This window comes from Elephas maximus, chromosome 16 (assembly GCF_024166365.1).
Source record: "Elephas maximus indicus isolate mEleMax1 chromosome 16, mEleMax1 primary haplotype, whole genome shotgun sequence".
NCBI lineage: Eukaryota > Metazoa > Chordata > Mammalia > Proboscidea > Elephantidae > Elephas > Elephas maximus.
The window spans coordinates 65,702,132-65,725,255 of NC_064834.1; the positions used below are offsets into that span (position 1 = coordinate 65,702,132).

Genomic DNA, 23,124 nt, shown 5'->3' on the forward strand with positions numbered 1-23,124 from the left:
CCTAGTAGCCTTGCTGTGTCTTAAACACTCTAGGTGTGTTCTTGACACAGGACCTTTGCAACCAGCATTCCCTCTCCTGGAATACTCTTACCCCCAGATACCTACACAGCTTGCTTTCTAACCTCCTCTGTTTAAAAGTCATCTCATTTTCTCAGGGAAACCTTCCTTGGCCCCCTGACCCCCATCCCTGCTTCATTTTCTCCAGAGCACTTATCACCATCTGATATGCTATATATTTACGTAACTATAATCCTCACATAAAATAACATTAATTCAGAACGCGAGCTCTCTAGTAAGCTCCCATTGGCAAGGATTTTTTTTTTAATCTGGTTTGTATACTGCTGTATCCCTTGCTGTTTGATGACACAGAGTTGATTCTAACTCATAGTGACCCCATGTGACACAGTAGAATTGCCCCATAGGGTTTTCTAGGCTGTAATCTTTACAGGAGCAGATCGCCAGGTCTTTCCCCACTGAGCCGATGAGTGGGCTCAAACCACCAAACTTTCAGTTAGCAGCCGAGTGCTTACCCATTTGTACCACCAGGGCTCCTTCTGCTGAATCTACTGCTCCTAAAACAGCAGGTGCTCGATAAATACTCATAGAATGAAAGTACTGGGTGATGGACATACAGAGATGACTAATATATTGTTCCCACTAATCAGGAGGTAACAGTCCCCATGGAAATTGCTCTGCAAATAAAGTCAAGTCTATCAAAGTATCTCCACTGGAGTCTTTGTCAGTCTGGTGATGTCTACAAAATTGGAGCTAACTTTATTGAATCATTACCAACACTTCTTTGTTGTTGTTGTTAGGTGCCGTCAAGTCAGTTGCGACTCATAGCGACCCATGCACAACAGAACGAAACACTGCCTGGTCCTGCACCATCCTTACAATCGTTGTTATGCTTGAGCTCATTGTTGCAGCCACTGTTTCAATCCACTTCATTGAGTGTCTTCCTCTTTTTCGCTGACCCGGTACTTTGCCAAGCATGATGTCCTTCTCCAGGGACTGATCCCTCCTGACAACATGTCCAAAGTATGTAAGACGCAGTCTCGCCATCTTTGCTTCTAAGGAGCATTCTGGTTGTACTTCTTCCAGGACAGATCTGTTCATTCTTTTGGCAGTCCATGGTATATTCAATATTCTTCGCCGACACCGCAATTCAAAGGCATCAGTTCTTCGGTCTTATTCATTGTCCAGTTTTCACATGCATATGATGCGATTGAAAATACCATGGCTTGGGTCAGGCACACCTTAGTCTTCGAATAATTTTTTGAGAAGATTTTATCCTAACAGCCATTAAAGTCACATTTCACAGATTTCATTTAGCATCCCAACAGCAATTTCATAAAGAATATTTTCTTCTACAATGAATGAATAACACCAAAGTAGAAATTGTTGTATTTTACTATAAAACAATCAATAAATGTATAAGAGCCTTTGCCCCTGCCCTCTCTATTAATATTTCCTTTTCTTAATTGAATAGGAGGTTGTATAATTTGACCCTCATGGTTCTGTATACTGAAGTGCTTGATGGAGAATTGCCTTAACCACCAAATTCATCAAAAGGAACTGAAAGAAAGATGTTTAGTCGCTGACAATTTACCGGAAACTTAAAGAACTACATATAAGATTGATAAGTGCTACTCTGATTGAAATCTCAAATAGTTAATTCTCAATACCCAAATCTGCCTTTCCTCTCTGCCAATTTTTTAAGAATTTATTTTACCAGAAACAATAGTAGGAGGCATGGAAAAGAAACAGTTACTGACATTTTTCTAGTCCTTCCTAGCCCATACAAATCTGGGCATTTAAATTCCTTTAAAATTTGGATATGATATTCTTACATTAAGTCTTATCAGTCAATGCTTCCAAAAAATTCATTCAACAAACTTAATGACCATGATATGACACTTTCCAGGGGCAAAGTAGGCTGTTAGTTTTATGTTTGGGCTCCTCTACTAGAGTATGTGATAAGCATCAATAAAAATGATAAAAAAAACAAACTCAAGTGCAGGGAGGGGGTGGGGAATGGAAGGACAATTACTATAAAGAGCTTTCTTTCCCTAACAAACTTCCCATTTTTTGCTGGCTCGAGAACACCAAACCCAGCCCAGGTTGCTTGGAAATTGCATCAGCTCTCCTAGTAAACCAGGAGGGCATTCAATCTCACCTCACAAAGGCAAAAGTAATAAATAACCTAAAATTTTAGTGCCATGACTCACAACGGCAGTCAGCCCTGTCCAAAGCCCCTTCGCCCAAGTAACATTACACAGCATGCTGCCAGCCTCTGCCCATTTGCTGGAACTCCAGCCAGGAGCTGAGCATTACAGGAATTTAATCCAAGTAAAATTAAGTCATCTGACCTGAAAATTCATTTTTAGTCACAGGACTTGGAAGTGGAAAAGTCTTCTGAGATCATCTAGGCAATAGATGGGGCTAGGGAAAAAGCAACGAGGTTCCAGGACAAGGGTCTGTATCTATCAATCAGGAATGCAAAGATCTATCAATAACCAAAAACCTGTTGCTGTTGAGTTGATTCCAACTCACAGTGACCCTATAGGACAGAGTAGAAGTGCCCCATAGGGCTTCCAAAGCTGTAATTCCTCGTGGCGCAGTAGTTAAGAGCTCAGTCTGCTAATCAAAAGGTTGGCAGTTCGAATCCACTAGCCACCTTGGAAACCCTATGGGACAGTTCTGCCCTGCCCTACAGGGTCTCTATGAGTCAGAATCAACTCAATTTGGCAACAGTTTGGGGTTTCTTTTTTTTAATCTTTACAGGTGCAGACAGCCATACTTTTCTCCAGAACAGCAGCTGGTAGATTCAAACCACCAATCGTTTGGTTAGCAGCCAAGTGCTTAACGACTGCACCACCAGGGCTCCTTGATCTATCAATAAAAAAATAATAATAATAAGAGACTCTTAAATCAGGATGATGCATCCATATGATCCATCCGCATTCATGATCACAGAGCTAAAGGAGCAGGGCTCAAGCCAGAACTCAAGTCTCCTAACTCCATGCCTAACCCTTTTGACTGGAGTACTGCCTCCTGTGGAACACCTGCCATTCTGATTATTTCTAAGTGGGGACATTTGGACTTAATCTTAAAAGGAATTAACTTTCAAGTTTTGTTTCTTAACTGAGGGTAACAACTGACCATGAATAAGTAATCCAGCCTTTGGGAAATATATTGGCATCAGAGTATTTTGTGGTTGTCTTTGCTAAATCCAAGTATCTTCTCGTAGGTCATTCTGAGAAAAATCACTCCATTAACAGGCAATGAGGATGGCTTTAGACAAAGTGAAGGAAAATAAATATTCCTTTTTTTCTCTGGAATGGATGTAGTCTGTTCCTGGGAGCTCTGGAAGGAGAGGAGCTTGTATCCCACATCCCAACCCTAAGCAATGCCTAGCTCATAGTGAGCATCCAACGATTATGCTGAGTGAATGAATGCCATAGTCATAGAACACGCTCCTTCATCTTTCAGTAGCATTTTTGTAGTGCCAACTGCAATAATATTGATAAATGGTAAAACTGGGGACAAGTTTTTTCCTTTTTCCCCCCTTAACACAAGCCATGTTTTAAAATGCAGACAATTACCTCATAATGAGAAATCCTGAATATTTAAGAAATGAAAACCAGATACATTATTTTCCTGGCATGTATTTCAGCCTAACGTAAAGAGGAAGGACCACTGTGGATAGAACAGACTCCAACATTAACAAGACCTGAATTTAAATCTTGGCTCAACCACTTATTAGCTATAAGATCTCAGGCAAGTTTCTTCACTTCTCTGTAACTCATTTTACTCCATGTGTAAAATAGGCATAATAAATATCTTCATAACAAGATGTCTAAGAGACACCTCAAACTTTACATGTTCAAAATGCCTGACTCCCTCCTATCCCCAAACCCACTCCAACTGTACTCTTCCCCATGCCAGGAAATGACATCCTATCCTTCCAGTTGCTTAATAAAATTGGAGGTATCCAAAATTCCCCTCTTTCTTTCACTCCCTGCTTCTAACCTATCAGCAAGTCCTACAAGCAATTCCTTGGAAATATATCCAGAATGTAACCACTTTCCATCAGTCGGGACTGCTACCATCCTGGTTCAAGCCACCGTCTTCTCTTGTCTTGACCATTACAACAGCCATCTCCCTGGTTTTCCTGCTTTTACCCTGTTCCCTACAGTCTGTTCTCCAGAATGCTGACTGAGTGATCCTTTGAAACTATTTTTAATCATGTCACAATTCTGCTCAGAACTGTCCAAGGGTCTCCCAACTCACTCAGTCTCATGCAAAGAAAAACCTAAGTCCCGACAGTAGTCTACACAGACCAGTCTGATCTCCCCCCTTCCCTCCATCTCTCTGACTTCATTTCCATCCCTTGCCCCTGCTCTCTTTGGTCCAGCCACACTGGTTCCTAGAACTTGCCAGCAGGTTCACCCCACTGCCTAGAAAACTCTTTTTCCAGGTATCTGCATGACCCCCTCACTTCCTTCACATCTCTGCTCAAATGTCACTTTATCAACGAGGCCTTCCATTATCACTTCCTCCCCGCTCATCTCCCCAACGCCCTATTCTACTTACTCTTCTTTATTTTTCTTCACAGCACTTTATCACCACCTGCCATATTATATACTTATTTGGTAAGTGGCTGTCTCACCCCGACACCTAGAGCAACTTGAGCACTTAGCAGGTTTTCAACTAATATTTATCCAATGACTGAATAAATGAATATATTATTTAGAACTACAATGCTACAATTTATAGAAAGTGTTTAACCACAGAAGAGATTCTCCTAAAATAAATGCTAACTGAGAAACCATCACTGATGCCCAAGCTCATTACTCACTCAAACGCTCAAATGACTCAAAGATTTCCTTGTTTCACACAAAACAAAAGAATTGCCCTGGGATCCATTAGAGATTGCCAGCCCAAACCTCTTTTCTACATTTTTTTTTTTTTAACTTTTAAAAATTATGGCTTTCCTCCCTCCCTCCTTCCCCCAGACTCTGGGACTCCTCTCTTCTGTTCATTCCTATTTGGAGCTGAAAGCCAGAAATAGCTGTTTACCTCATTGTCCTCATTTCCTTTCATTGTGACCATTCAGTTCTCTGGTGTTTCCCTATCGTGGATGTGTTTTCTAAATGAATTTCCAATAAGTTGAGAAAGGAAAGCACCAGCTGTAAAGACCTAGGACAATGGCCTAAAGCAGAACACAGGATCGTTTCTTTAGGAAAAAATTATTTTGAAAAACGACCCTAAAGCAGTTACATTTACACCATCAAATATTATTCTCATACGTAATGATGTTAAACAGATGGAAAGAGAACATACTATACAGAATAAAGGAGTACTTTATTCTAATTTATTAAAAATATGAATAACAGTAATTATGCAAGTAGACCTCTTCCTCCTACGAGCCAAAAAAAAAAAAAAAACTTATCCAACAAATAAAGGACAAAATTCGACCAACCAACAAGTAATTTTTGAGTGTCTGACACACAATTCCTGCTTTCTTGCTTGATTTTTTCCTTTCTTTCTTTTTATAATGCAGGGCTCAGTAATACAAGGGAGTTTATAGGTACATACATTAAATAAGGACTTGCCCATCCAGTACTTATTTTAAAAATATAATTCCCTGACAGTGGTAAATGCATCTTAGATAAGCACAATGTCTGGGGGAAAATAAACTTCCGATACACTGACAGAAAGTCATCAATACGCTGTGAGTCCAAGAATAATCATATGTAAATTGAGTTACACATTTTAAAGTTGCTTTGAAAGTACATCAGCTAGAAGAAATAGAGCCACTCACTTACAACAGCTATGGAGGGGCCAAAGGCACTAAGCATCTCTTGACCACAAGAATTTTTCTCTAGATTTACTGCAATAAAAGAAAACTACCACGTGCATTACCCACAAAATAAAATAAAAATAATGCAAAAATTCATTTGGGTTTGGCTTTGTATAAAATGTTATTGTTTGTTAGTGTATAATAGTAATCATACCTGAGCATACCAACTCTCCAAGGAAATAGCCTAGAAAAGAGCTAGATTAAGGGGGTGGAGGGAAGAGAGCCAGTTCAGGATTCAAATTTAAATTATGACGTAAATAATATGCAATGTAAATAATGTGACAGGCAGATATTTGGATATTGACTAAAAATCAATCTTTTCAAACCCACTGCCGTTGAGTCGATTCCGACTCACAGCAACCCTACAGGACAGGGCAGAACTGCCCAATAGAGCTTCCAAGGAGCGCCTGGCGGATCTGAACTGCCGACCTCTTGGTTAGCAGCCGTAGCACTTAACCACTACGCCACCAGGGTTTCCAATCAATCTTTAGAGACCACAAAATACACTAACACCAAAACACAAGCTGACTACAAGCTATACTAGTCAGGAAGGACAAGCCCCAGTTTGCTTCAGATAGTCCCAGTATATACCTGTTGTCCCAGCATCCCATCACATTTAGCATTTATCCTGGATAGAAGTGCCCCAGCGTGGATAATAAATCACGTGGCATGTGTAAAATATATATTTAAATTTGGGCAATAAATGTTGATCAGTTCCTATTTGCTTCAGTCTCATTCAACCACAAATTCTAATGTCTTTTAATATTTCTCTACCCCAAAACTATGATAATCCTCACTCCAGAGTGCTCGATAAATATTTGTTAAATGGCTTCATTACCATTAACGTATTAGCATCCTAAACTAAAGAGCGGATGGGATCTGGAATTAATCTGGCAACTCTAGGAAAGAGTTCAATAAATACTAGTTAATTGAATGTCGGTGAGAAAGACTGAAAGAGCAAGCGTTCACCACTGTCTATCATACTGTCTTCCTGCTTTCTTTCAAGAGTTTTCAGACGAATGGTTGTCAGTTCTGTTCTTGGAGGAGGAGGGAGGGAAAAAGCACAGATCTTCTTAACTGTGGCACCTCTTTTATAGACTACATAAATTGCAACCCCATTGACTTCTATTCCATTCTCAATAAAGAGAAAAAGGTGATGATTGAATTTATACTACCAAATACTTAAGTTATACTCAAGTTCAATGTATCTATTTTCAATTTTCAGAAGCAAAATCAATTATGTTCTTTAAGCCACATCAGTCTCCATTGGTCTTCAACCTTCTCTTTTTTCACCTTTAAAACAGTTACCTCTCCAGTTGGTACATGAGTCGGCTTTGCCTCTAAGTCGTCTCTGACAAAATGATGATGTGTGATCTACAGCATGCGATATTCACAAAGGCGGCAAGGAGTATACCTTACCTGGTGGGGTTGAAAACAAGAGCTAACAATGGGAGTGCCCTAGCAGAGCCTCCAGGAAAAGCAGACCTTTGCTCTCTCTGTGGGGTAGAGTCACAGGTACCTTTTCGACATTGATATGCTGTCACCGAGATTAATGGACAAGACGGGCTGCAGGAGAAAACCACAAAGCTTCAAAGTGCCTCCCAAGAGGAACTTAAAACAGGTTCTTTTTGGCACAAACTGCTATGCATAGTTACCATTGCACGTTTGGAGAGATAACCCTACTACACCCGTAAGGTAACGGCAACCTGAGCCTATAGATTCCCTGTGACATCACAAAATTAAACAGTTACAGACAGACAGCTGGATTTTAGATGAAATGTGTTTGGTTATGAGTTGTAGGAAGGCTCAGTAGACGTCTACAGGATGGATGGGTGGGTGGATGGGTGGATGATATTCCTAGAGGCTACTGCTTTAACCAGAATGAAATGCTGACCGCTCACATACTTTTGCCTTTCTCTGTTCAAGCACATTGGAAACCAGTGATTAAGCAAATAATGGCAGCCACAAGTGAAGTACGGTTCGGGCATTAATACGCAGTATCTTATGGAGTAGCAAAATGTCAAACTGTATCGAGTGATTAGTACCACTTACATCAGTGAACACTAATATGGATTAAGTTAGAAGAGAACCTGGAACAGAGGCTCATGAAAAAGAAACATTTCTCCCCTGTGAAGACTAATTCACCATCTCTAAAACAATGTTCCATAAAGTTTACAAAATTTGACCTTTCAGTTTAAAGGGCTCTACTAATTCCCACTGTTTTGTTCCTCTCTGGAACTGAGTGAACTAGTAACATGCATGTAAAAATAGGATTGGTTAAGAGTCTCCCACACCTCTTCTTGGGGGAATGGCCTGGCTCCTTCCCTTGCTACAGGGGAACATGTCACTCGGCTGTTCTGGGTGCTGTCCTCCTGTTGCCAGCGTTCTTAGTACCTGGTATCAGTACAAAACCAAAGTTGGCTGAAGCGTCCTACTCTGCCATGTGAAAGGGAACGCCAGAGAGGGCTTTGGGCAAGAGTTCTACCTACACAGGAATTGCAGTCAGGATAAAATGTAACTCACTGCAGCATAATTTGGCACTAAAGTACCATACCTAGTATTATAGGCTGTTGAACAACTAGATACGAGTTATTCTGACTACCGGGTGCAGACATCTCACTTCCCTTTTTGACACCTGACCTCCTCCATTTAAGAAAAGCCTGTGATGTACAAGTTTACTAGTTGAAGACATCATTCCCTGGTCGTCCATTGTTCTTCTTTCCCTTCCCACCACAAACCTTGTAGTCTCCTTACACCACGCTGCCCCTTCCTCCCCATTCATGCTGCACCTTCACACCTCCAGGTTTTCCCCCGTGCTGCTCCCTCTGAAAGAAAAGCACATCTTCAGTACTGTGCCTGTCAAATTCCTACTCATCCTTCAGGGTCCACTCAGACTCCTCTTCTCTGTGAAGTAAAGCTGTCCTTGTTGTCTCAGTCACCATGAATTGACCCTCCCATAGCACTTTGATCATTTCTCTGTGGTGATCTTCATCATATCCTATTAGCTATATGTACACAGGAGCCCTGGTTAAGAGTAGTGGTTAAGAGTTCAGCTGCTAACCAAAAGGTCAGCAGTTCAAATCCACCAGCCATTCCTTGGAAACCCTGAGGCAGTTCTACTGTGTCCTATAGGGTCGCTATGAGTCAGAACCGACTTGACAGCACCGAACAACAACAGCAATGTACACATAGCTCTCCACGCACCATCCTCTCTCCTCTCTTCTCATCTCTTCACTGTTTCTCATACACACAACATGTGTGTGTGAGCACACACACATACACACACAGAATAAGGGACTCTATTGTAGTAAATGATGTAAACTTCCAAATAAAATCAGAAGGATGTCTGCATAAGGATGCGGTACATATTCATAAAATAAGTTTTCCAAATAAAAATTTGATCAATCCTTTACCTATATACACTCAATAATATAATTGTCTAAGTCGTATATATGAGACATATATATATATATAATACATGATACATATATGACAGGGATTATAGCTCTAAGTTTAAGAACTTGTGTAAGAATTGGTTCTAATACAAATGTAAGGACACATACATCAAATGCAAAAACCCTGGTGGCATAGTGGTGAAGAGCTAGGTTGCTAACCAAAAGATCGGCAGTTTGAATCCACCAGACACTCCTTGGAAACCATATGGGGCAGTTCTTCTCTGTCCTGTAGGATCGCTACGAGTTGGAATTGGCTTGATGGCAACAGATTTTTTTTTATATCAAATGCATTAGAATAATTGCCTATGGGGAAAGGGGACAGAAGTAAAGAATGGGGATAAAAATATAGAACAAGAGAGGGGCCTGATAGACTCACGATGGTGTTGAGCCATAACCTGAGAAGTACGATTAACTGAACTGTCCGTACATGAGATGCTGAAATAAAAATTTATTTTAATACTGGCCACAGATAAAATGTGGGAACAATTCAACCTTCAGAAATCTTTTCTGAAACATGATATACCCACATGTAGGACACTGATGTCCAAAACTATTTCTCTCATGTAAAAAAAAATCCATTTATTGAATCAGAAACCATTTATTTTAAGTGCAAAAAAGAGCTTCCAGGAAGTGTAGTGTGTAGCTGTTTTGATTTTGGCTAAACTTGGCTTTCATAGATATCTTCTCCTTTCTTCAGTTTGATAATCTGCTTGAGAGTTCTGTAACTCAGGGAAGAAAAAAATGTAGCTGATAACAGGCCAGTAAAAGGGCCCCTATAAACCACCAAGTAAGAACTCTCAGAGCATTAATCTTTACAACACCACCAGGAAAAAACTGATAAAGCTAGAGTGATGCAACTCGTGCTTGAGGGGACCAACAGGCATAGTTACAGGTAGAAGTAGGAGAAAGGAGAAAGACAAGGCAGAGAGGAAATCTGCCCTTTATCGACTAGCAAAACTGCATGTTTGTTGAGCAATACCATCAGCATTGAAGCTCAAGAAGTCAGCAAAAACTGAGCACAGCTCTAACTCCTATAATCCCTCCACACCACTTCCTACCCTGGGCCAGCCCTGCCAACCATCCACTGTGCAGCAGAGGCTTTCGCTGCTGCTATTCTAGAAAGCTGATGGTGGCCCTCACCACCTCTCTGCCTCCAGCTGGACACTGCCCAGGCTGCTCAGCTAGCTCTGCAACCAAAATTCTTCATGCCAATGTCAGGGCACTCAAAGCCAGCTGTGCCCAACCATCCCTCTCGCTGCTGCTGTCTCAGTCACAGACAGGAGGGAGAACTTCCATCCCTGCTCACTTCCTCTCTCCTCTCATCCTTTACTGATGGCCTGTGTGCCTTCATTCCTGTGGCTCTCCTCCCACCACCGACGACCTTCCACTGTGTTCTCCGGAACCACATCCTTGTCAGTGAAAATTCCCAGCCTTTCCGCCAAGTGCTCTCTCCACCTGCTGATTCCACTGAGACCTGGCTCTCCTCTCCCTGCCAAACCTGCCAGGAGGCAGCAACAGGCTTCCTGGGTGTGACACACATGGGACTCTCTCTTGTTGATGCCCCTCTCTTCTAAGGGCTCTTCCCCCACCTCCTCCCTTTTCACCTGGCTAAGACCAAACCAGAGTCCCAGGATGGTGCAAACAGTTAACACACTCAGCTACTAACCAAACGGCTGAAGGTTTGAGTCTACTCAGAGGCACCTCAGAAGAAAGGCCTGGAGATCTACGTCCCAAAAATCTGCCACTGAAAACCCTATGGAGCACACTCCTAATCGGACACACATGGGGTGACCGTAAATTGGAATCTACTCAATGGCACCTGGTTTAAATCCAACCCATTCTCCAAGAAAACAACTCTGCTTTTTCCAAAAAGAAACTCGAATTCATGTTCTTCATGAAGCCACCCTGGTTTTCCCATTGTACCCTTTCACCAACCCCTGTTACCTCTCTCACTGCACTCAGCATACTCTTTCATAAATATTCATGTATTTGTCTGCCCCACAAAACTGTGAGCCCCTTGAGGGAATGTCCTGGGTCCACCAATCACTGGCATATTACAGGTGCTTAATGATTCTTTCTTTCTTGAATGAATGAATGAAAACATATGTCCCTGACTTTAAGAAACGAAATGACTGAGTGGAGATAAAGGAGTAGGCTTTTTTTCCGTATTGGATTTTTCTCTCAGTCTATTAAAGTTACACCTGCTTACTACCAAACAACACAAACACGTATTCACAGGAAAGCTAACTACCTCCCCTCCCCACCTTTGCCTTTGAGGTGATGGTGTTGTTAGCTGTCAACAAGTCTCAGAGGCCTAACAAGTGTAACAAGCACCTGTGGGCAATCTCTAAGTTGTGGCCTCACAGCCCCCAATTTCAAGATGAATAGACATTCATAGCAGGGACACATCAGCAGAAACGCCTTTCCCCCTCTTGTCTGGCTGATTCAGTCAGGCGCCTTTCATATCCGTGGCACCTAGGAATGTCATTCCATGCCTTGTCCTGTGCCCCCTTGGACTTGCACCTAGAAGCAGGCGCCTCCCTCTGTCGAGTCTCCCCCAACTCACGGCAACCCCATGCAGAATGGACCATTGTGATCCATTGGGTTTTCACTGGCTGATTTTCCAAATAGATTGCCAGGTCTTTCTTCCTAGTTTTACCTGAGTCTGGAAGCTCCGAAGAAACTTGTTCAGAATCATAGCAACGTGGAAGCCACCACTGACAGACAGACCTGAGTGGAAATTGGGCTCCACCACTTACCAACTGTTTGAGCTCAGGCAAATTACATAATCTCTCAAAACCTCAGTTCCTTCCTCTGTAAAGCAGGGATATGATAATAGTATCTACTTGACTGAGTTATTGTGAGAATTCAGGGAAAGTGCCTGGCACATAGGAGCTTGCAACTGTTAGTATTTTGTATAGTTTTTTTTTTTTTTCCTGCAAGATTAGTCAGACTAATTTAACTGTAAGATTACCAACATGGAGTTTGGAAGAGAAACAAGACAGCTGAATGAAATGTCTACGTCCGAGTCTAAATCATCCTGTTTGAAACCAAATTCAAGAAGACATAGTTGAGAACTCAGTCCCAATCCAAGGCTATCACGCCTTCTGAATTGCTGTGCCATTTTCATTTCACCTCCCCAGATACACCATAGAGATCCTGTAACAGGAGGGGCCAGAGAAGAAACGAAACTGGTGGGCTCATCTAAGCTGCTTCCTAAGACAGAGCTAGGTTCCCTATAGTTATTTGGCTCCTACAATGTGCAGTTTTTTACTAAGGGCTTTAGGTGGTGTAAAGCTGAATAAGAGATGGGTTTTGTCCCGGAGAGTTCTACAATTTATGCGAGATATTCTCCACCTGTTCCTTGTGGTACTTAGGACACAGGTCAGGACAGAATACTCCATCTTAGAACACAGTTCAGAGATTGGAGAGCTGGAGTCCCAAGAGGCACTCGGACGGTCCCATACACACATCAAGTGCCCTATAATCATATCGGTTCCACCCTCTTTTCCTCTCTCTAATAGGCACAAGTTATTAAGTGTGATTCCAAAAAAAAAAAAAAACCGGTGCCATCGAGTCGATTCCGACTCATAGCGACCATATAGGACAGAGTAGAACTGCCCTACAGAGTCTGCAAGAAGCACGTGGTAGATTCGAAAGGCCGACCTTTTGGTTAGCAGCTGTAGATCTTAACCACTACGCCACCACAGTTTCCTAGGTGTAATTAGGCAGGTAGTATCTCTGGACCGCATGTCACTTCTGCAGCCCAGCATCTACAATGTAAATTCTGTTATTTATTCCACTCAGCCCTTACCACCCCATTTTCAGGTACAGAACCAAGCAACCACATTGCCAGCACAATCATCAACAAAGATTGGATTCCTTAAGGAATTAAAACATTCTGCTTTTATACGTGGATAGAGACTACTCATTACATGGCCCGGAATGAACCCTGAAAAAGCAGCAGTTAATTATCCAACACAGGCTTTTAAACTCCTAAACACCCAAAACCCATTGCCACAGAATCCATTCTGACTCAGTGACCCTATAGGACAGAGTAAAATGGACCCCATAGGGTTTCTAAGGGGCGGCTGGTGGATTCGAACTGCCCACATTTTGGTTAGCTACAGATCTCTTAACCACTGCCCGCCAGGGCTCCTTTAAATTCCTAAGTTCCCCCCAAAAAGCAGGGTTAAAGCTTAGGAGTTTAAACAATAACTGCAACTCCTCTTTCAAGTCCTTTTCAAAGTATCGGGCAGTACTTACTGCTTTGCAAATACACTTTCTAAAAAGAATATTTTCCTTATGTGCTTATAGCAAAACAACCAAGTCACTTCACTTTAATGGCTCTCAAGCTGCACAATGACTTATCTCTTTAATATTTCACTCATAGTAGCAGCCACTGAGCTATGACTAACCCACTCTCCCCAGCATCATCTCTGGCTGGATCCAGATGGCAAAAAATACATTCCCTTCACTCTGCCTGAAAAGCAATTCTGATTTTTATTTTTCTTCCCCCCTTCGGCCCAATATCACCTGCAGCAATTGTTCCACCTCAGAAAGAAAACGGGAGAAATTAATGGAAAAGAGTACGGGTAGGGAATTTACTTTTTTAGTGGGGTGTAAAGCACTGCAGCTTTAAATCTTCCTGCATCGAGCCCCGGATTCCTTCCATAACCGAGCTGCAAAATGGTAACAAGAAAGGAGGAAAAAAATACCTCTTCCTCCCTCTGGGCCAGTCCTCCAGGCGGCTCCCCGGCAGGACACTCCGCAGCCAGCCCATCCCCCACGCCCTCCCAGCCCAGACGTGCAGCTTGTACAGGTGAGCCAGGCACCGACCTCGGCCCTCAGGCTTCGCTCATATCCGGGGATCAAGGTCAAGGGCGAAGGTTTCCTCCCCCAGCGCCCAGAGCACAGGAATCCGCTGCCGAAGTTTCAGGCCGGGGAGGGGCAGCGCGGCTCCCACGGCCCCCTCCCTCCTGCACCTGCCCGGCCGGCCCAGAGCTGGGGCCGTGGGCGGTGCCCACCTGGTCCCCACTCACCTCTTGCGGACATGGTTCAGGCAGCCGAGCCGGAGCAGGAAGGGCAGAGGACGAAATCGGCCGGGCGTGGGGAGGAAAATAGCCCCGACATGCACACCGCGCACAGGCGCCCGCCCTCCCGCCGCAGCCTCCGCCGTGCGCGCGGGGACGCCGCCCGCAGGACACCTGGCCGCCCGCTGGGCGCAGCCGGCCGGCGGCGGGGACGCAGCGGCTGCAGGGACCCGCCGCGGGCGTGGCCGCGCTGACAGCCAGCAGCCCTGCTGGGCGGGGCCGCCTCCCCCGCCCGGGCCACCGCCCCGCGCCCACCCGGCCCGGCCCACCCGGGTCCAGCGGCCGCGGGGACGCGCTGGGCGGCGGCTCCAGGCGGGGCTTTTGTCCCTGGCAAGGTGGGGCGTGCGGTGAGGGTCTGCGTCTTCCCCTCCCCCGACCCGGGTTCTTAATTTAAAATAATAGTAGTAGTCGTCGTCATAATAATTATAACGTTGTTATTAATGGCCTTCTGGCTTCCTGCTTTGGTCCCGGTGAAAGAAAGGAGGTAAGGAAGGAGGAAGAAGAAAGGAAGGAAAGAGAGAGAGAGATGTTGCCTTGTAGTATGCCCGGGGAGGGCAGGGACCTCCAACCCTGCACAATGCCTTGAGTCTAAATACGTTTGCTTTATTGCACCAGCTCTGAGCTATAAGGGCTGGGCTGCAGAGTTGGAACACTAACCAAATCTACTCTTCTACGTATCAGAGCAAAAACAAGAATAAAAAAGCTCCTACTTCCCTGGAGGCTGATTAACTACAATCTGATGCTAGTAAGCAACATAACAAAAGCCATCAGATCCACAAGTCCTATACTGGAAGAGGTGGGATTCTGAGCCCTGAAGAGAACAACACACCCTCTTATTATGCCTCTAAGACTTGTGGCTGAATTCCGGGTTTCAGGAATCTGCACTCACTCCCTTCCCTGTCATCCATTTCTCTGTACACTCTCACAACAGATGTTCTAGTTATCCTCTATCTCCTAGTTATACCTGATATGATGGGAATTGGAGAATTGGTTTCACAATTTGGAAATTCAAAGAACAGGTGGACGTGTCTCCTCTAGGGAAAATAATTGGTGGATAGATAACTGGACATCATTGAAGAATGCTGAACCAAACAATCCTATGGGGAAGGAGATATCTGGGGGGAAAAAAAGGTAAGTAATGAGAACAGAAATTCTCAACTTCACCTTCCAGCTACAAAAATTAATTATTTGGCCATCTTGACAACATCCCGTTCACTGTCTTCTTTCTAATTCATACTCCAGTTGCTTCAGTCTCAAAATAACTCTTCTTTCCAACTCTCCTTGGTACACTATTAACCCTTCTCACCCACAGTATGACTGCAAGAATACCCTAGGTGCTCTCCCTACCTCCAGGGTCCACCCCTGGCAATTTCTTCTTTCCATTGCCTTTAGAATAGTTTTCCTAAAACACTGTTTGCAACATAACATCCGCATACTCTAAAACCTCCAGTGGATCCCCATTAAATTCCAAATAGAGCCTCAGCATTTCAAAGGGCTTCATCCAAGCAATTAAGTCATTCAACAAAATTTCAATGAGCACAGATTATGTACATCTCTATGGTAGGTACTAGGGTTACAATGGTGGCAAGATAGACATGATCCATGCCCACATGGAGTTTAAGGTCTACTGAGATTTTAAGGTCTTTCATTACCTGAGTCTTAGTTACCTAAACCAAAAAACCAAACCCATTGCCATCAAGTCGATTCCAACTCATAGAGACCCTATAGGACAGAGTAGAACTGCCCCATAGGGTTTTCAAGGCTGAAATCTTCCCCAAAGTAGACTGCTACATCTTTCTCCCCTGGAGTGGCTATGGGTTCAAACAGCTGACCTTTAGGTTGGCAACCGAGAGCTCTAACCGCTGCACCAACAGGGCTCTCTCTTAGGTATCTAGTGCTGCTGTAACAGAAATACCACAAATGGATGGCTTTGACAAACAAATTTATTTTCTCACAGTTTAGGAGGCTAGAAGTCTGAATTCAGAGCGCCGGCTCTAGAGGAAGGCTTTCTGTCTCTCTTGGCTCTGGAGGAAGGTCCTTGTCTCTTCGGCTTCTGCTTCCTGGTTCCTTGGAGATCTCCATGTGTCTTGGTATCTCTCTTCCCCCATCGCTCCTTTGCTGGCTTATTTAATCTCTTTTATATCTCAAAAGAGATTGACTCGAGATACACTCTACACTAATCCTGCCTCATTAACATAACAAAGACAACCCATTCCCAAGTAGGATTATAACCACAGACATAGAGGTTAGGATTTACAACACATATTTTGGGGGGACATAATTCAATCCGTACATGACACTATGATCCGTTACAGCATCTCCAGTTACTTCCTAAGTAAATGCTCTGCTGTTCGAAAGGCTACTTTCTCCCTTGTTTCTCAATAGTAGCTTGTGTTTCCAGCCTCCCTGCCCTTGCTCATTCTCAGTACTCTTCCCAAATACCCTCCTCCTCACCCAGATTAACTCATATACCGCCTCCTCCCGAAATGTTCTCCAGCTACTTCAGCCCACATTGATCTCCTCCTTCCCTCGACTTCTGTCGTATGTATTTTCGGAACCACCTATTTTTACTTCATATGCTACTTTGTGTTGCTATTTAATGGTTTTGTGTATGTGTTTCTTATGTCCCCAGCTGATTTGAAGAAAACTTGGATAGTCTCTGAATACTTGTTGATCGATTTCTGGAAGAGTATTACAAAACGTACACTACACCAGATACCATGCTGGTAAAATAGGGAGGTCCCAGAATGGTGTGCCTTTCTACTTGTATCATTGTAAATATATCCAGTCCTTTTCTTTAATTGCCACAATAGCTCTGGTCCTTATAACTTCACACAAGAGCTACAGATACCGTGCAAAAGCCTATTAATGAACAGATCTTGCTCTTGTCCTTAAGATACTTATAATAGACTACGTAGAAGCATGACAGCAATGGTAATATACACTGCTAAATATAAGTCTGAAGTAAGGCATTGTCTTAGTTTGCTAGTTCTGCTGTAATAGAAATACCACAAGTGAGTAGCTTTAAAGAACAGAAATTTATTTTCTCACCGTTCTAGAGGCTAAAAGTCCAAATCAGGGTCTGGGCCATGTCAATTCCTTTCTTGTTGGTAGTCCTTGGTTCTTGGTGATCCTCACATGGCATCTGTCTTCCCCATGTGTGAATGTCTGTGTCTAATCTGCTCTTCTTATACCTCAGAAGTGATTAGATTTAGAACCCACTTTACATGGGTTGATCTAATTTAGCACAACAAAGAAAACTCTATTTCCAAACAGAATTAGCATGCTCAGGTATGGGGTGGGGAGGGCACAATTTAATCCACAACAGGCCCCTAACATCTGACACAATACTGTTAGGCACAAACAGGTACTCAGTTAGGCAGGTTGGAAAATGATAAGCTTATTATCAAAGATGATCTTTGGCTAAAGGAAGGTTTCCCAATGAATTTAGCTTTAGTCCTCTTCAGGTTTAGTATCCGTTCAGATTTTATATATATATACTTACACAAATGTGGTTTAGTGTGTGTGTGTATGTGTGTATATATATATGTACATACATACTGTTGTGTGCCGTCGAGACAATTCTGACTCATAGCAGCCCTATAGAACAGAGTAGAACTTCTCCATAGGGTTTTCTCGGCTGTAATCTTTACAGGGCAGATCACCAGGTCTTTTCTCCCACAGAGCCACTTATGAGTTCAAACCCCCAACCTTTCAGTTCACAGCCGAATACTTAACCATTGTGCCATCGGGCCTGTTTGTGTATATATATGTACATATTAAACAACAACAACAAACACTGTTATCGAGTCAATTCCAACTCATAGCGACCCTATAGGACAGAGTAGAACTGCCCCACAGAGTTTCCAAGAGGCGCCTGGTAGATTCAAACCACTGACTTTTTGGTTAGCAGCCGTAGCACTTACCCACTATGCCACCAGGGTTTCCACATGCATATTATATATATAACTATATGATTTGCTTTTATTTTGGAGCTGTTATGATACTTTGAAACTCTTTTTAGGGTCAATTACAACATTTCAGAATCTCTACCTTAGAAATCTGAAACCAATTCTTCCAACCACACAGTAATCAAGTTCCTGTTAGTAGTTTGAATCTCCTAACAAACCTCGCATCAAAAGTAACTCAGAATACTTTAGAAATTATTGTGTAAGCAAACTGTAAAGTGCAAGGAATTTCAGGAGAGATGTTAAGTGCCACTTTTTAAAATCAAGAAATAAAGTATATAGTCCATTGGTTGAAACTATAAAAGAAGTTTATGTGGAACAAAGAAAAAAAAACAAATTCCAATCTGTGTTTGAAAAAAGACAGGTTACTGTTTGACTCTTGCCAGAAATATCCTTTCAACTTCTAATGGAAGGAAAGTCAGTGTACATTATTATTGTTTTTTAGTCTTTATTGATTTTTTAAATGATGCACATGGATTCTTACACCCACAGCTTTTCAGCTGCTGACTCACCATCACTTCTCACTCGGAACCTTACTTCCCAGGGTAGCATGAGAATAATTCTGTTTTCCACGTAACTTCAAGGAAAATAAAAGAAGACTGAACTACTCAATAAACTTTTGCAGCAAATACCTATATAATACCTATCACATAATAGGTATGGTAAGTAAGTTAGGTGAGATCCCTGGCCACATGACAGTCCAGTAGGGAAGTCAGACAATAAATATACAAGATGGAGAAGCTAAACCTGAGACCCTTCATTAAGCCAGGCCACTAGAGAGAGTTCAAATGATCCTGGCTCAGTAGCATCTCCTGGTTCCCAAGAGAAGCAAACACCTTCTTTTTTGATAAAAGTATACCAATTTAGATCCCTAGGATCCCAGATTAAAAATCAACAAAGAATGAGATTATAATCAAATATCAGTTTCCTCATCTGAAAAGTAAAGATAATAGTTGCTTCCTCTTTAGGATCTTTTAAGAGTTAAAAAAAAACAATATTAAAAAAAACTTGTTGCCATAGAGTGGATTCCGACTCATAGCAACCCCACAGAGTTTCCAAGGCTGTGAATCTCTATGGAAGCTGATTGCCACATCTTTCTTTCTAGGAGCCGCTGGTGGTTTCCAACTGCCAACCTTTGAGTGAGCAGTCGATGGCTTTAACCACTCCACCACTACAACCCATTAGAGACCTATTTTTCATCTAAGGAGCTTCTCGACTGAAGTGTGAAGATAACCAAACTGTCCACCACTTCTATTCTGAAATCTGTGTTCTATGCATCTCTGCCTCTTAACCGTGCCCACCGCTTAGAAATTTAAATGATTGCATGACTAAAATGGCTATCTGAGGTGGAGCAGGCTGCAGCACTTGATGTCAGCCAGCTTCTTGGGAATTGTGTTCTGCATAGTTTCCATTCTATCCTTTAAAAAAAAAAAAAAAATTTTTTTTTTTTTCAGTAAATAATAAATGCTTTTCTTCTTATGTGAGGCCCTAATATAATGAAAATGTTAGTTTAGAGCAGAGAGAGGCTGGTCATAAAGCATCCTGGACAAAGTTCAGAGAAATTGGCAGTAACTGGGGAAAACTGGAGAAAAATTGGACTGAAAAACGAGAGATCAAGTCAAAACAGAGTAATGAGTCATCTAGTCTAGATTCAGGCCAGAATGTGAAACTTGAAGGGCGTGTAGTACAGACTTGAGGGCCAGTGGCAGAGTTTGGTAGAAGAGAGTGGAGATGTTAAATATTTCAGATGTTGGCCCGGTCATCAAAGAGGATCAGTACAAGGAAATCAAGACAAAGGTGAGTAAGAACAGATTCTAGTCCCTGGCAGAAGTCAGGCAAAAATAATAATAATAATAGCTGTCCAGATGTCCCCACACCCAGGAACTAGTGCCCTGAGAAAAATGCAGAAACACAGAGTCTTCAAGCATCTTCTGAAGAAGAGATGTGGGTGTTCAGTGGAATATTTGAATGATGGGGAGTGGTTAGTGGCTAAATCTAATCTCCAAGGACTACTCATGTACTGCTGGTGGGTATCTTTTTAGTTCCAGGAGAAAGGTGAGGCATCCAAAAAATAAAGGATTGGATGCTCGTTCCAAACACCATAGAGAGGCTGGGAAGGGAACATTTGCCACAAAGTTCTCACTATTCTGCTTCACTTTAATGGATCTATGGAATTACTAAAGACAAATATCTTACAAAGCCCTCAATCATTGTTTAGATATGTTCAATCACGCCAAAAGGAATCTATAACCTAACGAAGGCACTGCCGCTTATATTATTGATCGGTTCCATCTGTCTCCACACTGCAAGTATAGGAGATTCTCAAGTGACATGAAGGAAAATAGGTAGTTTGTACTGAACCCCAATTCTGACATTTATATTGGCCTAAGGAAAGTTCCTAATCCGTGAGACTTCAACACTATATATTACAAAAATTGGAATAGAAACTTCTAATACAAATAATATTCTTAATACATAGGCAGAGAACTCTTGCTAACAGAGTCAGTGGAATGCCAGCTTCTGATGAGAAGATTATGTCAATGTTATGATTTGTGTGCCATTTCAAAGCAGTGATGTACAAAAGTAAAAGTCACCTTTAAGGAGTATAAAGCTCCAGTTTACATAACTTGGCACAGGTGATCTTGATGCCACACAACTGTGAAGTCCCAAATTATATAATATTGACAGAGTGTGAAGCCAAGTGCCTCAGGATGCTGCGGGGTACTTCAGAGGGCCCATAAATGGTCTGAAGGATGAAGTGGAAAAAAGTTCATTTTTGCTGCAGGTAAAATCATTAGGGACATCTTCCACAATATTTTTTTCTTTCAGCACTCTCAAAATTTCATGCCATTGTCTTTTTCCATAGTTTCTGATGAAAAAAACTGCAGTCAATCTTAATGTCGTTTGCTTCCCTCTGGCTGTTTTTAAGATTTTTCTTCATCTCTGGTTTTCAGCAATTTGGCTATGATACGCCTATGTGTGATTTTATTTTATTTTACCCTGCTTGAGGTTCACAGATCTCTTTTAGTCTGTGAGTTAATGTCCTCACATATTTCTTCTGCCCCATTCTGTCTTCTTCTCTCTCTTCTCACCTCCCTTCATATCCCCTTCCCTCCCCTCCTCTCTCTGGCTCTCTCTTTCTCCAATTATAAATATGTTGGACTGTTTGTTCCACATTTCTCTTATGCTCTGTTTGTTTTCTTCCATGGTTTTATTCTCTCTCTGTTTCAATTTGGATAATTTCTATTAATCTGTCCTCAATTCACTAACTGTCTTAGCTATGTCCTGTTTAGTGTTAAACTCAAAGTGTCCTTAACTTCAGATCGTGTATTTTTCATTTCTAGAATGTGCATATGATTCTTTTTCACAGATTCTAATTCTCTGTTGAATTTATCTATTTTTGTATCCATTTTTCCATATTTTCTCTATTTTTCTTTAACTTACTAATCATGGTTATTTTTTAAGTCCTTGTCTGTTAACTCCTATATATAAACCATCTGTGGCTTTGCATACATGGCCTGCTTTTTGTCCTTATGGTTGGCCACATTTTCCCATCTCTTCACCTGTTTTGTAATTTTAATTATATACCAGACATTGTATATAAAAGAATTCAGAGGCTGTAGATGTCGTCTTCCGTCAAACAGGCAAATTGCCGCAACCCAAATAGAGATTTCTCTTTGCCCCTGTTCCTCAGGTATGGCCCTCTTAGCTTTCGATTGAGAGCCTGCTGGGTCTCTGTCTCTTCAGGTCAGAGAGACAGCAGTTCTGCCCTTCAGAAGTTTTTTATTTAGCTTTTGTCCTCTTACCCCATGCAGCAGCTTCAATATTTAGCAAATGTCTTGAGGGGGGAACTGTATATTTGTGACAGGACCCCTCCCTTTAGTGGGACTTTGTCTCCAAAGCACCATGAAACTGTGGGATATTTCACTCTGTCTTTTAGAAGCTTCTAGCTGACCCTCCTGACTCCTGCATCACCAAGGAACCAGCAAATGCTCCTTTGTGTCTGGTTCTATTTGTCAAGCCAGCCTCACAGGACCACCAAAAGCCCCACTTGTGTCTTTTTCCCTAGAGGCAGCCCCTCTTCCTAGGCCAAACCTGATATTTAATCCCCACCCAGATCTGGAAAATGCCCCCAGGGAAGAAAATGGCCAGAGATTGTCAGCTCACCTATGAAGGGTTCTTCTCTGTCAGGAATTTTAGGTCACATGGTACGCATTTTTCCGTCTCCTATATCTTTTAAATCATGATTTTTGTAACTTCTCCTTTTTTTTTTTCCTAGTTGTTGCAGCAAGAACACTGACCTGCTATGACCTACTATTCTCCTTAGAAGCAGGAGTCAGAAATCTGCCTGTAATATTGTTTTCAGTACGTTATTTATCAAAGTTGAGATCTCTGACATAAAATCCCTGGATCCAACAAGATAGGCATATTGTCTTTAGGAATCTTTCCACTGCAACCTTGCTTTATTCTCCCACTACTGCCCTGATACTACATAATAAGATCACCACTGGTTGTCTTTATCTCTTATTACTCCTTACCTTCTCCAACCATTCTTCCCCTTCCTCCTCTCATTCGCCCCTCAAACACACACACCTACACAAAAAAACACACACATGGTACATTTCAGCAACACCAAACTACATGTAGTTCCTCCAAATGAATCATGTTGTTTCCTGTACCAGGATGTCCTCTCCTTCCTTGTTCTCACAGTTAACTCTTTTTCATTTTTCATGGGTCTGCTC

General features: G+C 42.3%; 1 protein-coding gene across 1 annotated transcript in view; it reads right to left on the bottom strand.

Annotated features, from left to right (window-relative positions):
- The window catches only part of ABLIM1 (actin binding LIM protein 1), a 319,662-nt gene extending 305,109 nt beyond the window's left edge, over nt 1-14,553 (bottom strand). The window contains exon 1 of the mRNA XM_049854685.1: nt 14,364-14,553. Within this exon, the coding sequence (XP_049710642.1) occupies nt 14,364-14,376 (13 nt within the window). The 5' untranslated portion in view covers nt 14,377-14,553. The remainder of the gene's footprint in view (nt 1-14,363) is intronic.
- Nucleotides 14,554-23,124: the final 8,571 nt, after the last annotated feature.